Source organism: Eubalaena glacialis, chromosome 10 (assembly GCF_028564815.1).
Source record: "Eubalaena glacialis isolate mEubGla1 chromosome 10, mEubGla1.1.hap2.+ XY, whole genome shotgun sequence".
Classification (NCBI taxonomy): domain Eukaryota; kingdom Metazoa; phylum Chordata; class Mammalia; order Artiodactyla; family Balaenidae; genus Eubalaena; species Eubalaena glacialis.
Window position 1 is genome coordinate 57714487 of NC_083725.1, and position 18203 is coordinate 57732689.

At 38.0% G+C, this 18203-nt stretch overlaps 1 protein-coding gene across 11 annotated transcripts in view; it reads left to right on the forward strand.

The window, feature by feature from the left end:
* The window catches only part of SYTL2 (synaptotagmin like 2), a 100054-nt gene extending 86439 nt beyond the window's left edge, over positions 1-13615 (forward strand). For 8 of the 11 annotated variants that reach the window (XM_061204062.1, XM_061204065.1, XM_061204068.1 and 5 more), the window contains 8 exons: positions 714-833; positions 2149-2318; positions 3427-3529; positions 5550-5720; positions 7726-7804; positions 9536-9635; positions 11349-11554; positions 12391-13615. In XM_061204062.1, the coding sequence (XP_061060045.1) occupies positions 714-833; positions 2149-2318; positions 3427-3529; positions 5550-5720; positions 7726-7804; positions 9536-9635; positions 11349-11554; positions 12391-12536 (1095 nt within the window). In that variant the 3' untranslated portion in view covers positions 12537-13615. The remainder of the gene's footprint in view (positions 1-713; positions 834-2148; positions 2319-3426; positions 3530-5549; positions 5721-7725; positions 7805-9535; positions 9636-11348; positions 11555-12390) is intronic. The other 3 variants (XM_061204066.1, XM_061204072.1, XM_061204073.1) reach the window with 1 other exon arrangement.
* Positions 13616-18203: the final 4588 nt, after the last annotated feature.

Consider the following 18203-nt stretch of genomic DNA (forward strand, 5'->3'; position numbering starts at 1 on the left):
TCACTTTTCTTTCTTGACCCAGGTAAATATTTCCTGGGACATATTTAAAATAAGTATCTTGTTGCTATTTTTTTTTTAATTTGTTAAAATCTAATGTGGGCAGAATGTACAAATCAATATACTTCCCTATAGCAACACAAAAGATAAGCACAATAACACTACAGAAATACCTAAGAGGTGGTTTAAAATTATATATACACACGTATATACATATGTGTAAAAAACTTGAAACACGGATCAGATTAGCATTTGTTTTCCCTAGTTTAATAGTGTCTCAAGTAAAATGAGACACTATTGATTTTTAGGGAAGTTAAGCCTATGTTAACGAGAGGAATTAGGCATGACATTTTATGATTTGATAGTAAATGTTAGACCATTTATTGCCTAGGTAAAGTTAATTTCTCTTATGTATCAATAAAGTTTTCCAAGCAATATAAATGTATAATATTAAGAGAATGCACCTTGGGGCCACACCTTGTAGGTGAAAAAAATCACTTTGTTATTTCAGTACCTAACCACTGCTGTCCTCCTAAGATGAGGGCCAAGGCAGACCACCCACCCCATCTTGAATACCATTCCTTGGCAGTTAGCACTTTGACCTTGGAAAATGTCATAGATCAGTGGGATACCAAGATATTATCTTTATCTAAACAGATTTTGATCTTGACTCATTCTGAATTTAAATTTTGTATATATTGTATGATGTTTTGTAGAGTGATGACAGAGAAACAGATACAGCATCAGAAGGCAGTTACCAGCTCAGCAGACACAAGAAGAGCCCGAGCTCTTTAACCAATCTTAGCAGCTCCTCTGGCATGACGTCCTTGTCTTCTGTATGTAAACAAAGGCTTCATGTTAATATCCCTCTGCTTCTGCGAACCTTGCTCCCCCATGCTCCTGCTACTGTAAAAGGGCCTTTTGTTGTATTTCTCAGATTCCAGGGGCATGAGAGCTTTTTCTCTAACCCACAGTTGGCTTCTGGCTAGCTAAATCTTCCTTTTTCTCTGTTTTAATCACAAGAGAGTTCATATCCAAAATAAATAAATATGGTTTTTTGGATGTAAGTACTTAAAAAATAAACCTTAATTACCAACAAGATGAACCACTAAATTTTTCTGTGCAACAAATTGGGTAGCTATCACAAAGTATGCTTATATCTGATATGCTTTTATATACTGTGTGCAGGTATAGAATTGTACCTCTCTTTTATCAAGACTTTTATTCTGATGAATGAAAGTACTGATTCACATAAAAGAATAGGAGAGGCGATTCTTTGCCCCATAGAGGGATTCAGAATGGAGTTTTCAAAGGAAAACTCCCTAAGTGTAGTTGCTCAGATTTGATTTAGAGAATTTGACTTTACACAGAACTTTCATAAAGTGAGGTAGTTTTGTGTGTGCATGTAAGATGTATGTAGAAATATATATGTAAGTATGTCCACATACACTTATCCAAATATCTCTGATATATATACACATGCACATATCTCACTAGGTATGCTAAACAAATGATAAATCTGTGCTTAAATTCTTACTAGCCTTGCATTTTTCAAACTCTTTGTTAAAAAATCTATTTAAATTGAATTTCTGCTGATGACAATCAAATGTGTGACCTTGGGAAGGCTTTAGACTTCCTTCATCAATCATCCATTTTCTGCCCTTACTGACCTCTAAAAGTGTATGGCTCAGTAAGCATTTTCTTAGATTCAGTGGATGGGTAACATAGTAAAATTCCTTTTTAGTGCCTTGGAAATTTGATAGAGCAATGTGTCACTGTGATTTGTGTGCCTGGGGTTTCTCACATCCTCTTTCTTTAACACTTTAAATTCTAAGCATGCCTAAAAATGGAACTCTGAATGCCCCCTACCATAAAATCACCCTGCTTTGAAATGAGTCAGCATCTAAAAACCTTTGCATTTCACTTTTCATCTATGTCTCTTAGAAGCAATTTTTGTTAAACACTAGTCATCATGTCATGTATATCATGTCAGGTTGTCTGTGTTGGTATGCTTTTTTGATGCCATATTAAATTAACTGCTTTTATATGCAAACTAGAGAAATAATGGCAAGCAAAGATTACATCCATGATCCTTGTGTTGGGTTCAAGAATGAGATAGAGACAAACACTGCCTGTTTCCGACGCTTTCAGGTGAGCGGCAGTGTGATGAGTGTTTATAGTGGAGACTTTGGCAATCTGGAAGTGAAGGGAAATATTCAGTTTGCAATCGACTACGTGGACTCACTGAAGGAGTTGCATGTCTTTGTGGCCCAGTGTAAAGACTTAGCAGCAGCAGATATTAAAAAACAGCGTTCGGACCCGTAAGTACATTTTGGAGTCACTATTTTCTCTTAGTTACTCTTAATCTTGTAGAAATTGGGAAGGAAAGAAAGTAATTGAAGGGAGGGTATGTGTGTGACTGTGTTAAAAGGAATGTTTGGGAAAAAAAGTTGGGGGGAAATGCTGTTTACTTTATAGATTCATGCGCCAAACCTACTAGATTATAAAAATATCAGAGAAGCACTAAACTTTTCAAGTTGGAAGGGACCTTTGAGGTCATTTTGTCCTGATTCCTTCTTTTTACAGATAAGGAAACAAGGGACAGAGAAGATAAGCGACTGTTTACATAAATTTAGCAGCAAAATGAGGAATGATGGATTGAGCCCCAATCTCTCTCCACACACTTCCAAACTTTCTCTAAGATTAGGGACACGTGGGACATACTTTATAATGCTCTATGGTGCAGAAATAGTTAAGATTCTAGAATAAGGTAGTTTCCATATTTAAATCATATTCTATAGAACTTTAGGGGGAATTACCAATTCATCTTTGAAATCACAGGTTTAATTGCATTTCAGTTTAGTTACAAAGTTGAATGGTATTCCCTACTTATCCCTATGCAGAAGTCTGATTCTTAATTATTTTGCTAGCATAAACCCAATCCTAAAAGGAACTGGGCTTAATAGCCTTTTCGTTTCTTTTCTTTTTCTTCTTCTTCTTTTTTTAACATTCATATGGCTTGATTAGGTATGTACCAGATTATTTTTTTTCAAAAGACAGTCACGAAAGCTTTTTTAATTCTGCAAGCATCAAAGCCTTTTCTTAATAGGAAACTAGCCAATAGAATTAAGCATCACGTTAGAGGTCTGTCGTCTTCCCCTTGCCCCACATTAGTTAAGGTCAAAGGAAGAAAGGAATTCAGGAAATATCCCTTAAAAATCTTCAAAACAATATCAAATTATCAATTCCACTGAAATCACTTTAAAAGCTTAAGTGTGAAGGTGTTGGTGAGAGCATTTATTACATACTGCTTTTCCTAGTGTCATGAAATAATTATTTCTATCAATTTCCAATGCATTTTTAAAAGTGGAGGTAGACACATCACTTTTATTTTCTCTGACCTTCTTGTCTGTTCAATTCTCTTTTTAGATATGTAAAGACTTATCTGTTACCAGACAAGGGCAAAATGGGCAAGAAGAAAACGCTTGTAGCGAAGAAAACGTTGAATCCTGTGTATAATGAGATACTGCGGGTATCTATGACCTCTCTATCTAGGAAAATCCTAAATGGTTACCTATGCATTTAAAAGGCCATGTCATCTTGGGTAGTATCTCTACAGAGGAAGTCAGTCACCAAGAGAGAAGGAAATGAATAACCATTTTCTGAGAATCTGCTTTGTATGAGATGATACACCATGACTGTTGTATGCATTATCTCATGCATGCCCTCCATACCCTGCCAGGGGGATAGTATTATATGTGTCTCACAGATCAGGCAAATGAAGCTTAGAGAAATAAAGGAACTTGCTCAAGGATACACAGCTGATAAAGTTGAGCATTGCCGCCAAAACAATCTTATAAAAACCTAATTCTGATCATGTTATTTCTTTGCTTAAAATATTTGAGGATTCCCATTATCCTTAGGGTCAAGTACACCCATCTTAACACACACACCACTCCCTTGATAACCTGAGCTCCAGTCTCATCGTTCCACTTTCATAGTCTTTCTTCAGGTCACCCTGATTCCTTTCTGTTCTTTTGGAGGAACTACATTTTCTCACACTGCTGGGACTTTCTGTTCCTTCAGACTGGGATATTCTTCCCCACATTCTGTCCATAACTACTTCCCACAGCCTGAAATGCCTCTTCCTATGAGAAGCTGTCCTTAACCCCTAAGTTTCCCTGCTGTCTGCTGCCTCAGTCTCCTTGTTTTACAATAGGCTGTGTTAACATTCAGCACTTTAACTACTGGTTTAATTGTAAGTTCCATGAGGGTAGGGACCAACTCTGTGTTGCTTGTAAACTGCGTACCCTTAACGCAAATGATTTAACCCATCTGCACTTCAGATCTGCAAAAGGGAGATAAGAATAGTACCTACCTACCAATATGTATGAAGTAATTGGTATGCATTAGACACTTAGTAAATGCTGACTCTTAGCACAGTGTCTGGTATAGGTACTTAAAAAATGTTTATAGATGGAAGGATAGATGGATGGATAGATGAATGAAGAATATACCTGGCTCAAATGCCCATATTCCTTTTTCCTTCAAACTTTATTATGCTGCCTTAGTCATGAGTAACAGATTATTTAAAACTACAAATATGAGAAGTTTTATTCATTCCCTCTTTCTGAAAATTCTGTCCAAGTATTTGGTTATCCTCTGAGAAAAGGAGCAGCATTAAATTAACCCTCAGTCATCCATGGGTGAATTTTCTGTAGCAAGTTTTTAATTATGATTTGACTATGATATACCTCAGCACCCTAGCTATTTCTAGGTCAGCTACTTCAACCCTATACTCAGGAAAAGCCAGCTAGTTTAAATGGTAAACTCAGAGAAAGGCAAGTCTGCTACAACCAAAATGGACAGTCAAGTAGTATATCATAAAGCCAAGTAGAGATTATTTTTAGATTAGAAAGACTATTATCCCTTCCATGATTATATATAATCAAGGATTGACTACATTTTAGATTAAAACTATTAGGATGCCAAAAAAACCAGGTTGATCTTTTCTTGAAAAATAATCTTGTCCTTGAAGGATAATGGTGGGAGAGGTTGTATGTATATGGGACAGGTGATATATGGGAACTCTTCTGTACTTTCAATTTTGTGTGAATCTAGAACTGCTCTAAAAAATAAAGTCTATTTAAAAAAATACTTTGTCCTTAGGTAGACAACAGACCATTGGATTAAACTTCATTTGTATTTTTAGACTGAATTTGATTTATGTTATATCTAGTTAGAACTAAAAACATCCAGTAAAAATTGAATAATTGGCTTTTGTTTTTAGAGAGCTATTACCGGCTATGATATTTGAGCCATCATTTGCTTTTCCAGAGAGGGAAAGAAAAATGAGCTTTTGTGAAAGATGAATTTGAGCTCTTTGAAACAAGACACTTAGAATAAGATGACTTTGCAATATTCTTGAGACTTGAAACCTAACAGATGAGAAAATCTGATCTACCCAGATGACTTTTTTCTTCATCTCTATGTCATAACTTTGGCATAAAATAATATTATTTACCACTTTAATTTCCTTCTTTGAACTGCAGTATAAAATCGACAGGCAAATCTTAAAGACACAGAAACTGAACCTGTCTGTTTGGCATCGAGATACATTTAAGCGCAATAGTTTTCTAGGGGAAGTGGAACTTGATTTGGAAACTTGGGACTGGGATAACAAACAGAATAAACAATTGAAGTGGTACCCTCTAAAGCGGAAGGTAAGTGCAGAGTTTTTTGTTTGGTTTGTTGGTTGGTTGGTTTGGGGCCTAGGATACAGGAGAGAGCTGCTGTAAAATTGCATTTTCATTCAGAATGCTTATCCATAGTTTGGGATTATTATGTCTTTTCACTCTGTCCCATATGTTTCTTATGCTCTTTTCTATATTTTCTATTCTTTTTTTTTTTTCTCTATTCTTTGGGCTGGCTACTTTTTGCTAACCTATCTTTTAGTTCAATAATTTTCTTATCTGCTGTGTCTAATCTGCTGTTACACCCATCTACAGGTCCTCAATTATACTTTTCAGATTTATATTTTCATTTCATTCTTTTTTATAGATTCCATTTCTCTGCTAAAATTCTCCATCTTCACATTATCTTTATGAATTTATTAATCAAAGTTATTTAAAGTGTGTATCTGAAAACGCCAATATCTTAAACATTTGTGAGTCTCTCTTATCTAATTTTTTATCTTAGTTTGGTCATTTGGTCCTTTGTTCTGATATGCCTGTTCATTTTTTATCGCATGCTGGACATTGCATATGAAAAATTCTAGGGATAATTTGAGAGGGTTTACTTTTGCATCTGACACACACAGTAAGGACACACCGCCTTAATCTAGTCTGGTAATGAACTGACTAGAAGCTGGGGTTCAGCTTTCACATGGTCTGATCTAGTCTTTCTTTGCCCATATTCCTAGGCTGTGGTCTTTCATGGGTTGCAACTGAAAACCTAGGTAGTAGTTCTCAAATTTTAGCATGTATCCAATTCACCTGAAGGACTTACTAAAACATAGATTTCTGGCCCTGTTCCAAGGATTTCTGGTTTGGTAAGATCTGGCCCAAGAATATGCATTTCTAACAAATTCCCAGGCATTGCTGATGCTGCTGGCCTGGAGACCATACTTTGAGAACTACTGGTCTAGAGTATTTTCTGAGACCATCTCTCCTTAGCTGGCCAGTTTTTGCCTCCCCAGCACTGTGAGAAGCCCTGCTCAGCTTCTTAGTCTCTTTCTGCTAGGCTTGTTGTGCTCTCAGTTGGCACTACTCGAAAATCAGCTAATGCCTCAAAGTGGAAAGCAGAGAATGTCAGGCTCCAACATCTGGTCCATTTGAGTCCTGTCTATTGTAATAATTCTTCATCACCTTCAAATAGATTCTTTTAATCCAATTTTTTTTTTATCCTCATCGTGAGGGTTGGTGTGATCCCAGCTAGTCCATCATAGCTGCAAGTGATACATACAATTAATACAAACTATTATTAAGTATCTACACAATAAAACAGTTCCACTTAAGAAATGGTTCCAAAATATCACATCAGAATCACCTGAAGCACTTATTTCTAGGTCTACCCAAGACTTGCTAGATGAGAATTCTTCAGAAGTTGTCAAAAGCATCTCATTTTTAACTAAATTCCCTTGTGTTTCTGACATGTAGCCATGTTTTGGAAATAAGGCTCTAAAAGACCAGAATTTGAAAGTAGAACTCTCTCTCTCTTATAACAGATATGTTTTAAAATTATTGTTCAGTCTTTGTTATTCTTACAGGCATCTCCTCATTTGGTCTAAAATAATTAGGTTAATGCAGCTTTGAAAATGTAATATTTGTCCCCCGCCCTGCCCCCCACCCCCGAATCGTCTTACTCCTTCAAAGAAAGAGAATACAAATAAGTTGTTTTATGTGCTGGCTGAATGACTGACAAAATGTATGTGTTTTTATAAAAACCAAAGCATCCCAGAACACCTCTCCTGTCTCCAAGGAAGCCATTCTGATTTCTCTGAACTAAAGACCTTGAAATGTTTTCTGGGTACCCCGCAAAGATACACAGTATAGCTTTCTCAGATATAAAAGCAACAGTCTAGCTCTGATGGGGAGGGAAATTTTAATCCAGGGCACTCATGAGTGATACCTAATCTGAGAAATGAGGCAGATATGGTCCCGTAACAGAGCACCAACAAACAGGGTAAATGATGTGTCTCATACCTGCTGACATTCCTTCATTTTCCAGACGGCACCAGTTGCCTTTGAAGCAGAAAACAGAGGTGAAATGAAGTTAGCTCTCCAGTATGTCCCAGAGCCAATGCCTGGTATGTAGTGATTTTCTGTCCAGATTTATGTCCTTACCTTATGCCTCCCCTCTTCAAGGATTTCTTTGAGTTCTGTGAGTTTTTCAAAGGTGAAGCCCTAAATAAACTTACTAATTTAGTAATCGTATAGACCGAATGAGTCAATCCACAGTTGTAAACTACAAAATTTTCTTTTTTTTTAATTGTGGTAAAAACACATAGCATAAAATTTTTCTTAGCCATTTTTAAGTGTACCATTAGTAGTGTTAAGTATATTTACAATGTTGTGAAGCAGATCTCTGGACTTTTTCATCTTGTATATCTGAAACTCTATACCCATTAAACCACAGCTCCCTTCTTCCCCTTCCCTCCAGGTTCCCCTTCCTGGTAACCACTATTCTATTTTCTGTTTTTATGAGAAAAATTCTCATTTTTTTTTTTCAGTCCAGCTTACAGCCCTTGTTTTAACTTTTACCTCACTCTCCCAAAAGTTTGTATCTGCACAGCGTGAATGGCCTTTCCTGTATAGTGCTGTGATACAAATGGAACTGGTGTGTGTTTTCCCCCATAGGTGGGAATTGGGAGAATTCATATGAAGCCCCTAAGAAATTAGAGCTCATTTGTCCTCTACGCTCAAGGTCTCATTAGGGGAGAAAGCTTTTTCTTCAAAATTTTTAATTGCATCCTTGATGTTAGGGCCTCAGTTCTCCAGCACAGTTAAGGAGCAAGAGGCTGTCAGGAAATGAGTGCTAACCCCCCTCTCATTTCCCACACAGTTCCCCAAGTTGTCCTCCTTAAGAATCTATATGAATGTTAGGACTGAAATCAGGGGTTGCAAACTCAGGTGCTTTCAGTAGCCTATCCAAGTCTTAGATGAAGTCCCGTCTCCTCCCTAAAGCTTTTCCTGAATGTTTTTACCTCACTGATCACATCATCTTCTAGAACATTACAGTAATAACTTTGCATTTCATTCTTATATTTTTATAGTTTTTATTGTATTTCTCTCTCTAGCTTAACTGTAAACATCTCCCAAGGACATAGATTTCCTGTATTCCTTGTATGTCCAATAACATTCCTAGCATAGGGCTGAGCACATAATAGATGCTCATTAAATACTGGTTGGTTGACTGATTGGGTCCACCTATCCAGAAATATGCGGTAGTATTCCTCTATCCATGTGCACCCAACCTAGACAACAACTTCAGACTAAGCCAACTTCTCAGTAATTCCCTGTCTATAATACTGGCTCTTATGTGTGTCTATACAATAGTCCTATAAAATTTGTAACTCCTTTTAACAAGAAGAGTGACTGTACCTTAACCAGTACCTGTTTTGGTTACTCTATACTCAAATATGTTTAAAATGCCTCCTGTCAGCACCGATTGATATTGGTATTAATATTTGAAAGGTATATGCATTTCACCAAGTAGTTTTGAATATAACTGTAAATGGATGATTCACATACCTAATATCTATAATTGATCTCATTGAGTCAAGCAAAACCCAAAAAGAATGATGTAATACTCTGTACTTGGAATCAATTAAATTATTTTCATAGAGCTATCCGAGCTCAGTACAGCCAGACTATGAAAGATATAGTTAAGAATAGATACAATCAATTAGGATCATATGATCAAGCACTAGCTAGCGTCACTATGTCAGACCATTTTTAGGTTGGCATCTTTGGATGCAGTACTGCCAAGAGAGGAATGGCAGTGGAATTTCATTTTCTCTCTCTTTTTTCTGTTACAGGTAAAAAGCTTCCTACAACTGGAGAAGTGCACATCTGGGTGAAGGAATGCCTTGATCTACCACTGCTAAGGGGCAACCATCTAAATTCTTTTGTTAAATGGTAACAGCATTGATAACTCTCCTCCCTCAGTTCTACAATAGCCTGGCCTTTGCTGTTTGGTTTTACTTTTCTGTATCTGTGATGCTGAAAGTCATCATTCGTAGTATAAATGAAATAACTTGAGACAATGGCGACTTGAGCTAGAGGGATCTTTGACATGAACCCCCTCCAAGGCTTCATTTAGTTTTTTGCTTTTTGGTTTTTTTTAAATAAATTTATTTATTTATTTATTTATTTTTGGCTGCATTGGGTCTTCGCTGCTACGTGTGGGCTTTCTCTAGTTGCGGCGAGCGGGGCCTACTCTTCGTTGTGGTGCACGGGCTTCTCATTGCCGTGGCTTCTCTTGTTGCAGAGCGCGGGCTCTAGGCGCATGGACCTCAGTAGTTGTGGCACGCAGGCTCAGTAGTTGTGGCTCGCGGGCTCTAGAGCACAGGCTCAGTAGTTGTGGTGCACGGGCTTAGTTGTTCCACAGCATGTGGGATCTTCCCGGACCAGGGATTGAACCCGTGTCCTGTGTCCCCTGCATTGGCAGGCGATTCTTAACCACTGCACCACCAGGGAAGTACTTCATTTAGTTTTAAAATCATAAAGGTAAGAGGGAATATATACAATGGAAACCAGAGATGACATACTCAGATACGTAATGTCTTCTAGGAGGTACATCTGCTGATGAGGACAATATTCAATACTAAAGAGTTTATGAAATGGCTAATGGTGATGCCACACCTCTTGGATCCTTTGTGGAGCATCTGTTTTGTGGCCCATTTGCAAAAGGCCTTTTGCATCAGTCTGTAAATACCTGGGAAGTTATTTGCTAAATAGACCCATACTAATAATTAGCTCATAAGAGCTGAAGACAATTTGGGTTTTTAAGTTGCAACCTTTTTCTCTGTTGTAATATAAATGCTTGGCATCTAGTAAATAAAAACTAAACAGATATTATTGTGCCGTCCTGACTCTCTCTGACTAATTTTGTCTATATAGATTCTACCAGAGGACCAGTTGTAGCTATTTAAGTTTATATGACCTTATTTATGATTTTCCCTATACGTATTCTTCATAGATGTCAACTGATAAGTTTTTCAGCTCAGGTCAGTCTCCCATTCCAAGACTAGTCCCGGCCCTTCTTGCCTTCACAAGAGGCATGGTAGGTTAAATTAATTTCAATTATTACCATAAAGTAAATATAAATAATTGCAAATATGTAATATAATTTATTCCCAAAGTCAAATCTAGCAAATTGGAGAGGTTTCTCTTCTTTTTCAGTTCTGTACAAGACTGATTTCTTAGGCTATCACAGATAATCAGGAAGAGATTTTAGAGGAATCCTCAAACAATTGCTACATAGTAAACACTAAGTGCAGGTACTGAACTAAGTTGTTTGCTTAATATGTAATTCTAATATTAACCTTTTGAGGTAGGCATCACCATTCCCATTTTATAGATGAGGAAGCAAGTGTCTAAGAGGTTAAGTCAATTTCCTACACTACACAGCCACTAAGTGGCAGAGTCAGGATTCCAAGAAAGTGTGGTCCACTCTGGTGCAGAGAGTCTTTCCAGCAGGATGCCCCACCATCGCCATCACCATCACCATGTCTCTACACTCTTTTTTTCTTCCATTTCCTCTCGCCAATCCTCAGCAGCTGAAGCACACTGAAAGCATGAGTTTACTGTCTTATTAAAATGCTCTCACAATAATATTTCCTTTTGTAGTACCATCCTTCCAGATACAAGTAGGAAAAGTCGCCAGAAGACGAGAGCTGTGGGGAAAACCACCAACCCTGTCTTCAACCACACCATGGTGTATGATGGGTTCAGGCCCGAGGACCTGACGGAAGCCTGTGTCGAGCTTACTGTCTGGGACCATTACAAATTAAGCAACCAGTTTTTGGGAGGTCTTCGGATTGGCTTTGGAACAGGTAACATTTGTTACATTTTTAATTCTCCATGAGTCAAATGCTTCTGGAGACACTAGAGATTGGTTGGTTTGTTGTTTTGCTTCTTCCTAATGAAAACAGATATTGTTTCTGTTAAGTATAATGGAATGAATGAGTGAAGGAATGTCGGGCTGTGTGCCAAGGACTCTGGATACAAAGATTAACAGGATGCAATGTCTGTCCACACAGAGCTTAAGTTATTGTGGGGGAAACCAGAAAAGCCTTCATCACTACTCTTTCCTGAAAAAACATTTATGGCCCTTCATGGCTAAAAGTGTGCTTTGCATAATAATAGTAACTAATATTTATGGAGCACTGATCACTGTACTAAGTGCTTTATTTGCATTATTTCATTTAATCCTCACAGCAGTTCTATGAGTTGTTTCTAATGTTATCCCCAGAGAAACTGATGTTCCAAGAAATTAAGAAACAGAGCTAATAAGTGGCAGAGCCAAGATTCAAAATTGAGTCTGTTAGACACTAAAGCTGTAACTGCACTTCCCTAGAGATCACCTACTGTCACTTCCAACCCAATGCTGGAATCCTCCCTACTATCCCCTTATGCACCTGACAGATTCTCATCTACCTTTTATATGGATGTGAAGAGAAATCATTACTCTGAGAGTAATGAGAATAATCCCAATTGTGGTGGGTCCCATTATTGGATATCTCAGATGGTTAAACAGTTCTTTCTCTGCCCTCCTGGTGATGTTAAAACTCTTCCTAGCTGTCTCCATTGGTGATTATAATTAGGGAATGACTCAGTTTTTCCCAATGAGCTATTCCTTTCTAAATGCAAAGCTTCCCTTTTTTTCCAGGGAAAAGCTATGGTACTGAAGTGGATTGGATGGACTCTACTTCAGAGGAAGTTGTTCTCTGGGAAAAGATGGTAAATTCGCCCAACACTTGGATTGAAGCAACCCTGCCTCTCAGAATGCTGTTGATTGCCAAGATTTCCAAGTGAACCCAAAGTCCACTGACTCCTCCACTGAAAACTACTAAACAGGTGGAATCTGATCTTAAAAATCTTACTATGTAGACAGAGATCCTCACCTTCTATCTATTGACATAACAAATGCTACACAGCATGTTAAAGTCAACCTGCATGTACTTCTTCAGTTACAAGTCCCAAGAGACTTAAATGATAACAAAATATGTAACATGTTTGTGACTCCAACATTAAAGAAGATGTTTGAGAAAGTTAAGAAAATCAAACCATTGCTGCTGCTTCAAAGAAAAAGCTGCCAAAAATAATTAAATGTGGAGTGTTGTTAATGAACAAAGTTTTCCAATTTGCCATCATGTGTTTCTTTCTTTCTTTTTTTTTTTTTCATTTTTTGGCCATGCCACAAGGCTTGTCGGATCTTAATTCCCCGACCAGGGATTGAACCCACACCCCCTGTACTGGAAGCGTGGAGTCTTACCCACTGGACCACCAGGGAAGTCCCACCACCATGTGTTTCAAACCACAGTTTTGTGCTACAGTTAGGAGGGCATGCCACTTGATCATTGAAAACCCTTGCATGAACTGAAAAAATGTTGGTTGTGGAAGAGTGACTGAAAGATACTCCTACGAGGGGAAAAAAAGGCAGAATATCAGTGATGATAAAGAATTTGTTCATAAGAAAACTATTTACTCTGTAATCTCTATTGAAAATGGAATTCCATGTTAGGGCAATGAGACTATATTTACTGCGTATATTTTTTGCCTTGAGAAACTTTCCCTTTTCCCAGTGTTAAAGTCCCAAATGTGCTTTGGTGCCACCCACTGGCCATAGGTGGAATTTAGTTTTGGGCTTAATTTTCTCCTAAGGTAAGTCTCAAGCCTGTATTTTGTAATAGAGTGCCCGTATATAAAACAAAAACCTTGCATATATGAGATTCTGTTTTTCTTATAACTCTACTATATGAAAGCAGCATGAGAGTGGTCGCAGACGTGCCTTGCAACAAAGTTTTAATTAGAATGTAAATTGTTAAATAATACTGTACTTCCTGTGTCTGTATAATTTTCATAAAGTATTTTGTAAAAACCCTTAGAATAAATTATTATATGATTTAATTGTCAGATTAATCTGACTTCTTGTTTTAAATGAAATACTTTATGTTAAGAACCCTAAAATCTAAATTCCCTAGCAAGGCTAAAGAACTTTTGGGCTAATATTTCTCCAGAGTCTTTACTGCAACTCTGGGCATCATTTCCTCTAAATTGGAAGCTTCAGCTATGTTATTAAGAGTAGAGCTTTTATTTTATTTTTATTTTTTTAATTTTTTTAAACATCTTTATTGAAGTATAATTGCTTTACAATGGTGTGTTAGTTTCTGCTTTATAACAAAGTGAATCAGTTATACATATACATATGTTCCCATATCTCTTCCCTCTTGCATCTCCCTCCCTCCCACCCTCCCTATCCCACCCCTCTAGGTGGTCACAAAGCACCGAGCTGATCTCCCTGTGCTATGTGGCTGCTTCCCACTAGCTATCTATTTTACATTTGGTAGTGTATGTATGTCCATGACACTCTCTCACCCTGTCACATCTCACCCCTCCCCCTCCCCATATCCTCAAGTCCATTCTCTAGTAGGTCTGTGTCTTTATTCCCGTCTTGCCACTAGGTTCTTCATGACCTTTTTTTTTTTTTTCTTAGATTCCATATATATGTGTTAGCATACTGTATTTCTTTTTCTCTTTCTGACTTACTTCACTCTGTATGACAGACTCTAACTCCATCCACCTCATTACAAATACCTCCATTTCATTTCTTTTTATGGCTGAGTAATATTGCATTGTATATATGTGCCACATCTTCTTTATCCATTCATCCGATGATGGACACCTAGGTTGCTTCCATGTCTTGGCTATTGTAAACAGAGCTGCAATGAATATTTTGGTACATGACTCTTTCTGAATTATGGTTTTCTCAGGGTATATGCCCAGTAGTGGGATAGCTGGGTCGTATGGTAGTTCTATTTTTAGTTTTTTAAGGAACCTCCATGCTGTTCTCCATAGTGGCTGTATCAATTTACATTCCCACCAACAGTGCAAGAGTGTTCCCTTTTCTCCACACCCTCTCCAGCATTTATTGTTTCTAGATTTTTTGATGATGGCCATTCTGACTGGTGTGAGATGATACCTCATTGTAGTAGGAGTAGAGCTTTTATTTTTAAAAAGTAGTTGAAAAGCTTTGAAGATACATTAACATTTATTCTTAAAGTTTTCCACAAAGACATTTTTGGGTCATTTAATACATAAAGCATTACTCCCCTTTAGTACCCCACTAGCTCTCCATTCGCAAAACAAGCCCTGATTTAATACAGCTTGGGGGAAGCCTGGGTGGTGAGGGGAGGGTGAGATCTTACAACAGGTATCTAACGAATGTCATTGAAAACATCTGGAGTGCTTGCCTCCCTTCCCCGAAACAGATGCGAGAACCTTCGACCCACTGGCCAGTAAGAGCAACGAACCTAAAACAACACCCTTCCCTCATTGTCTCTCAAGGTCTTTTAGGAGGGTGGTTAATCTAGCTGTATTTCCTCTTCCTGTTCTGGCTGCAGGGAGGGACAAGATGAGGTGAAAGGAGGCACACCTCCCAGGTCGGCTAGAGCCATAGCAGAAGTGCAAATCCTGTTCCAGCTCCTGCCACTTCATACTACAAGCTACTTTCTCAGCCCTTTTTCCAGTTACCTGCTCAGCCATCTGCCAGCATCCAGCCAGCTATGAAGCATGAATGAGATGGGTTCTAGTATCTCCCCATCTAGGACTAGGAATGCCCGCCTTCCCCATCCCCAGATCCCCAAAACACCAGAGGGGACAATAGAACCATCCTTGCATCTGCCCACAGAACTTCCAACTGCCTCGGGTCATCCAAGGGGATGTCGTGTCACATTGTTTTTCAAAAAAAAAATATAAAAGCTTTAATCTCACCTGGCTACAAGAGGAAGGCTAAATGGGATTTTCATGCATTATAAAGTGTAGGCAACCTGAATTCTTTGGTGAACTCAAGTTGACAGACTTTTCATCCAGTGGGATTTTTAGGCAAAGTCCCTGCTGAGTTTTTTTATTTTCTTAAACTGGAGGCATTTCCTTGAACTGCATGTTTTAGGGCTCTTTTTCTTTTTCCAGAAACCCAACCAGAAATAAGCCCAAAAGGGGGATTTATTGGAAATAAACTGTTAGCCCAGAGAATTAAGGAAGTACTACAGGAACTAGATTACTTTGGGGATTCGTGGGCTGGAACCAGGAACTCAGATACTGTCTCTCCTCTTCCTCAGGGGCAGGCAGCTCCAGCATCACAAGCTCTCAGCTAAAGCACTTCTCTTTCCTGGATTCAGCTTGAGAGAGCTCTGGGAGAAACTGGCCAGGCTTGGGTCACGTCCCCACCTGTTGGACCACTCACGGTAGCCAGGAATGGATAGGGTAAGATCTTATGCTTGGCCCTGCGTGGATTATGTGTCCACCCTGTGGCCAGGGAGAAGTGATCCATTTTCAGAAGACTAGGCTATCATACAGATGGGCACTGGAGAAATCAAGAGCTAGGTAGCCATGTAATTTGTTTCCCCGTTTGGTGAAAATGCTTCAAAATTCCATTATTTAAAAAATGAAGTAATATTCCAAAGAGTCACTGCTGACTCTTTCCAGGGAGGCCGAAATTTCCCCAACCATCATGACTGCTGCAGCTTTTAAGTAGATGGTGAGGATCCTGGAAACTGCATAACCTGTTCACATGGCCTAGGAGCCCACCAAAGCATGATTACTGTTAGCCTAGGCTTACGTCCAGGGAACTTGCTTGGACTTCTTTGTACATCTCTCATCCATACTCACCATTTAAGTAAAAAGTCCCCGAACATCTGCCTTCTCTTGTACTCTTAGGCATTTGTACGTCTTCTCTCATTTAATTCTGACAATATTCTTGAAACATAGGCATTATTATACACATTTTAGAGTTGGCAGGGAACAAAGAAACTAAGGCACACAGAGGTTAAGTTGTCCCAAGAAGAATTCTTGTCCCAAGAAGAATCCCCATTCTCCTTTGGGATTGCTCTCCTATCTCCTCTCCTGTCTCCACTCCCCGGTAGGCTCATTGACTAATTTCACTAGTTTGTTTTACAAAACAAATGCTCCCACACATTTGATCCAATCACAGAACATTCCTTCCACTTCTTTGGCTGACTTGTTCCAAAAGAACTGGTTCTCCTTCAGCCTTACAAAAAGAAGACTCTCACTCTTCACAGTCAGCCCCTCAGTCAGGATGCGGGATCAGACTTCAGATCATTGTGCCCCTATTTTTATTCTTTGAGAAAAGTGATGTGTCCAATTTATCCATGATTATGTCAGCAGTTATCATACTGAATTGCTGTTTTTCTATTATTTGTCTCCATCTCCATCATTAGACTGTAATCATCTTAAGAGCTGGGACTGCAAATCTTGGACATAACAGTTTCTCAGTATGTGAATTGAATGAATGAATGATTAAGCAAATGAATGAATGATGAACTAAAGACCATGGGGTTCGGTATCAAAAAACCTGGGTTTGAATTCTGTCTCTATCACTTACTCTCTGAGTGACTTGGGACAACTTAACCTCTCTGTGCCTTAGTTTCTTTGTTCCCTGCCAACTATAAAATGTGGATAATAATGCCTATGTTTCAAGAATATTGTCAGAATTAAATGAGAGAAGATGTACAAATGCCTAGTACTATGTAGGGCATATAGAAGAACTCTGTAAATAGCAGCTTTAAAAAGGAGATGTTAAAAGACTTAACAAAGACAAGTGGAGGGAACTCGTTGGTCACCACTAGGGAGAACACTGGCCAAGGTTCATGACTTGGACCTCTGGAAAGGGAATATACTGGATACCTTCAGGGTCAAAGGTAGGTGGGAAAATGGCATAACAAAGAAAACCATGGCAGAAAGGAGCCAAAAGTCATTATTACTAAACTGAAAGTTCTCTGAGAAGAGTGATATACCTAATTTATTAATGTATACTTAGCATCTAGCACTGCACCATACATGACAAATGTTTGTTGAATAAATCAGTGAATGAATACTGATTAGGATCTTTTGAGATTCTTAACCTTGACAAGTGATCTATGAATTTAATATTTAAAATAATTTTAACATAGAAGAGATATATAAAATATTCCTAATGTAGAAAATGTATTTAATCAACAGATTTCATTGAGCATCCATTATGTGCAAGGGACTTAGGTACAAAGAGAGGGGAAAGCATCCATAAGGTCATCCTCAAGAAACAACTGCTATTAACATCTTGAGTATTTTTCCTCTTTTCTTTTCTTTTCTTAGGAAACATATTCTGTGAATTCACTTTACTACATCAGACAACCATATATAATAATCAGCAAATAAAATTTTCAATGTATGTCTGACCCTTTTATTTAAATGAAGAGGACTATTCTAATTTTCTAGTCACTTGCCTCAACTTTTCAAGTTCCATTTCAGTATATGAAGCTTGAAATTTAAGGAAAAGTGAAGAAGACATGTGAGGGGGAAATTAAAAATAAGTTTCACTCACATTTTTAAATTCACTTTCATAAACCCTAAATAACCTACCATTTAAGTTATTAAAATTTTAGTTCAGGAGATTTTCCCAGCCTTTTGCTGGTGAAAGCTTTC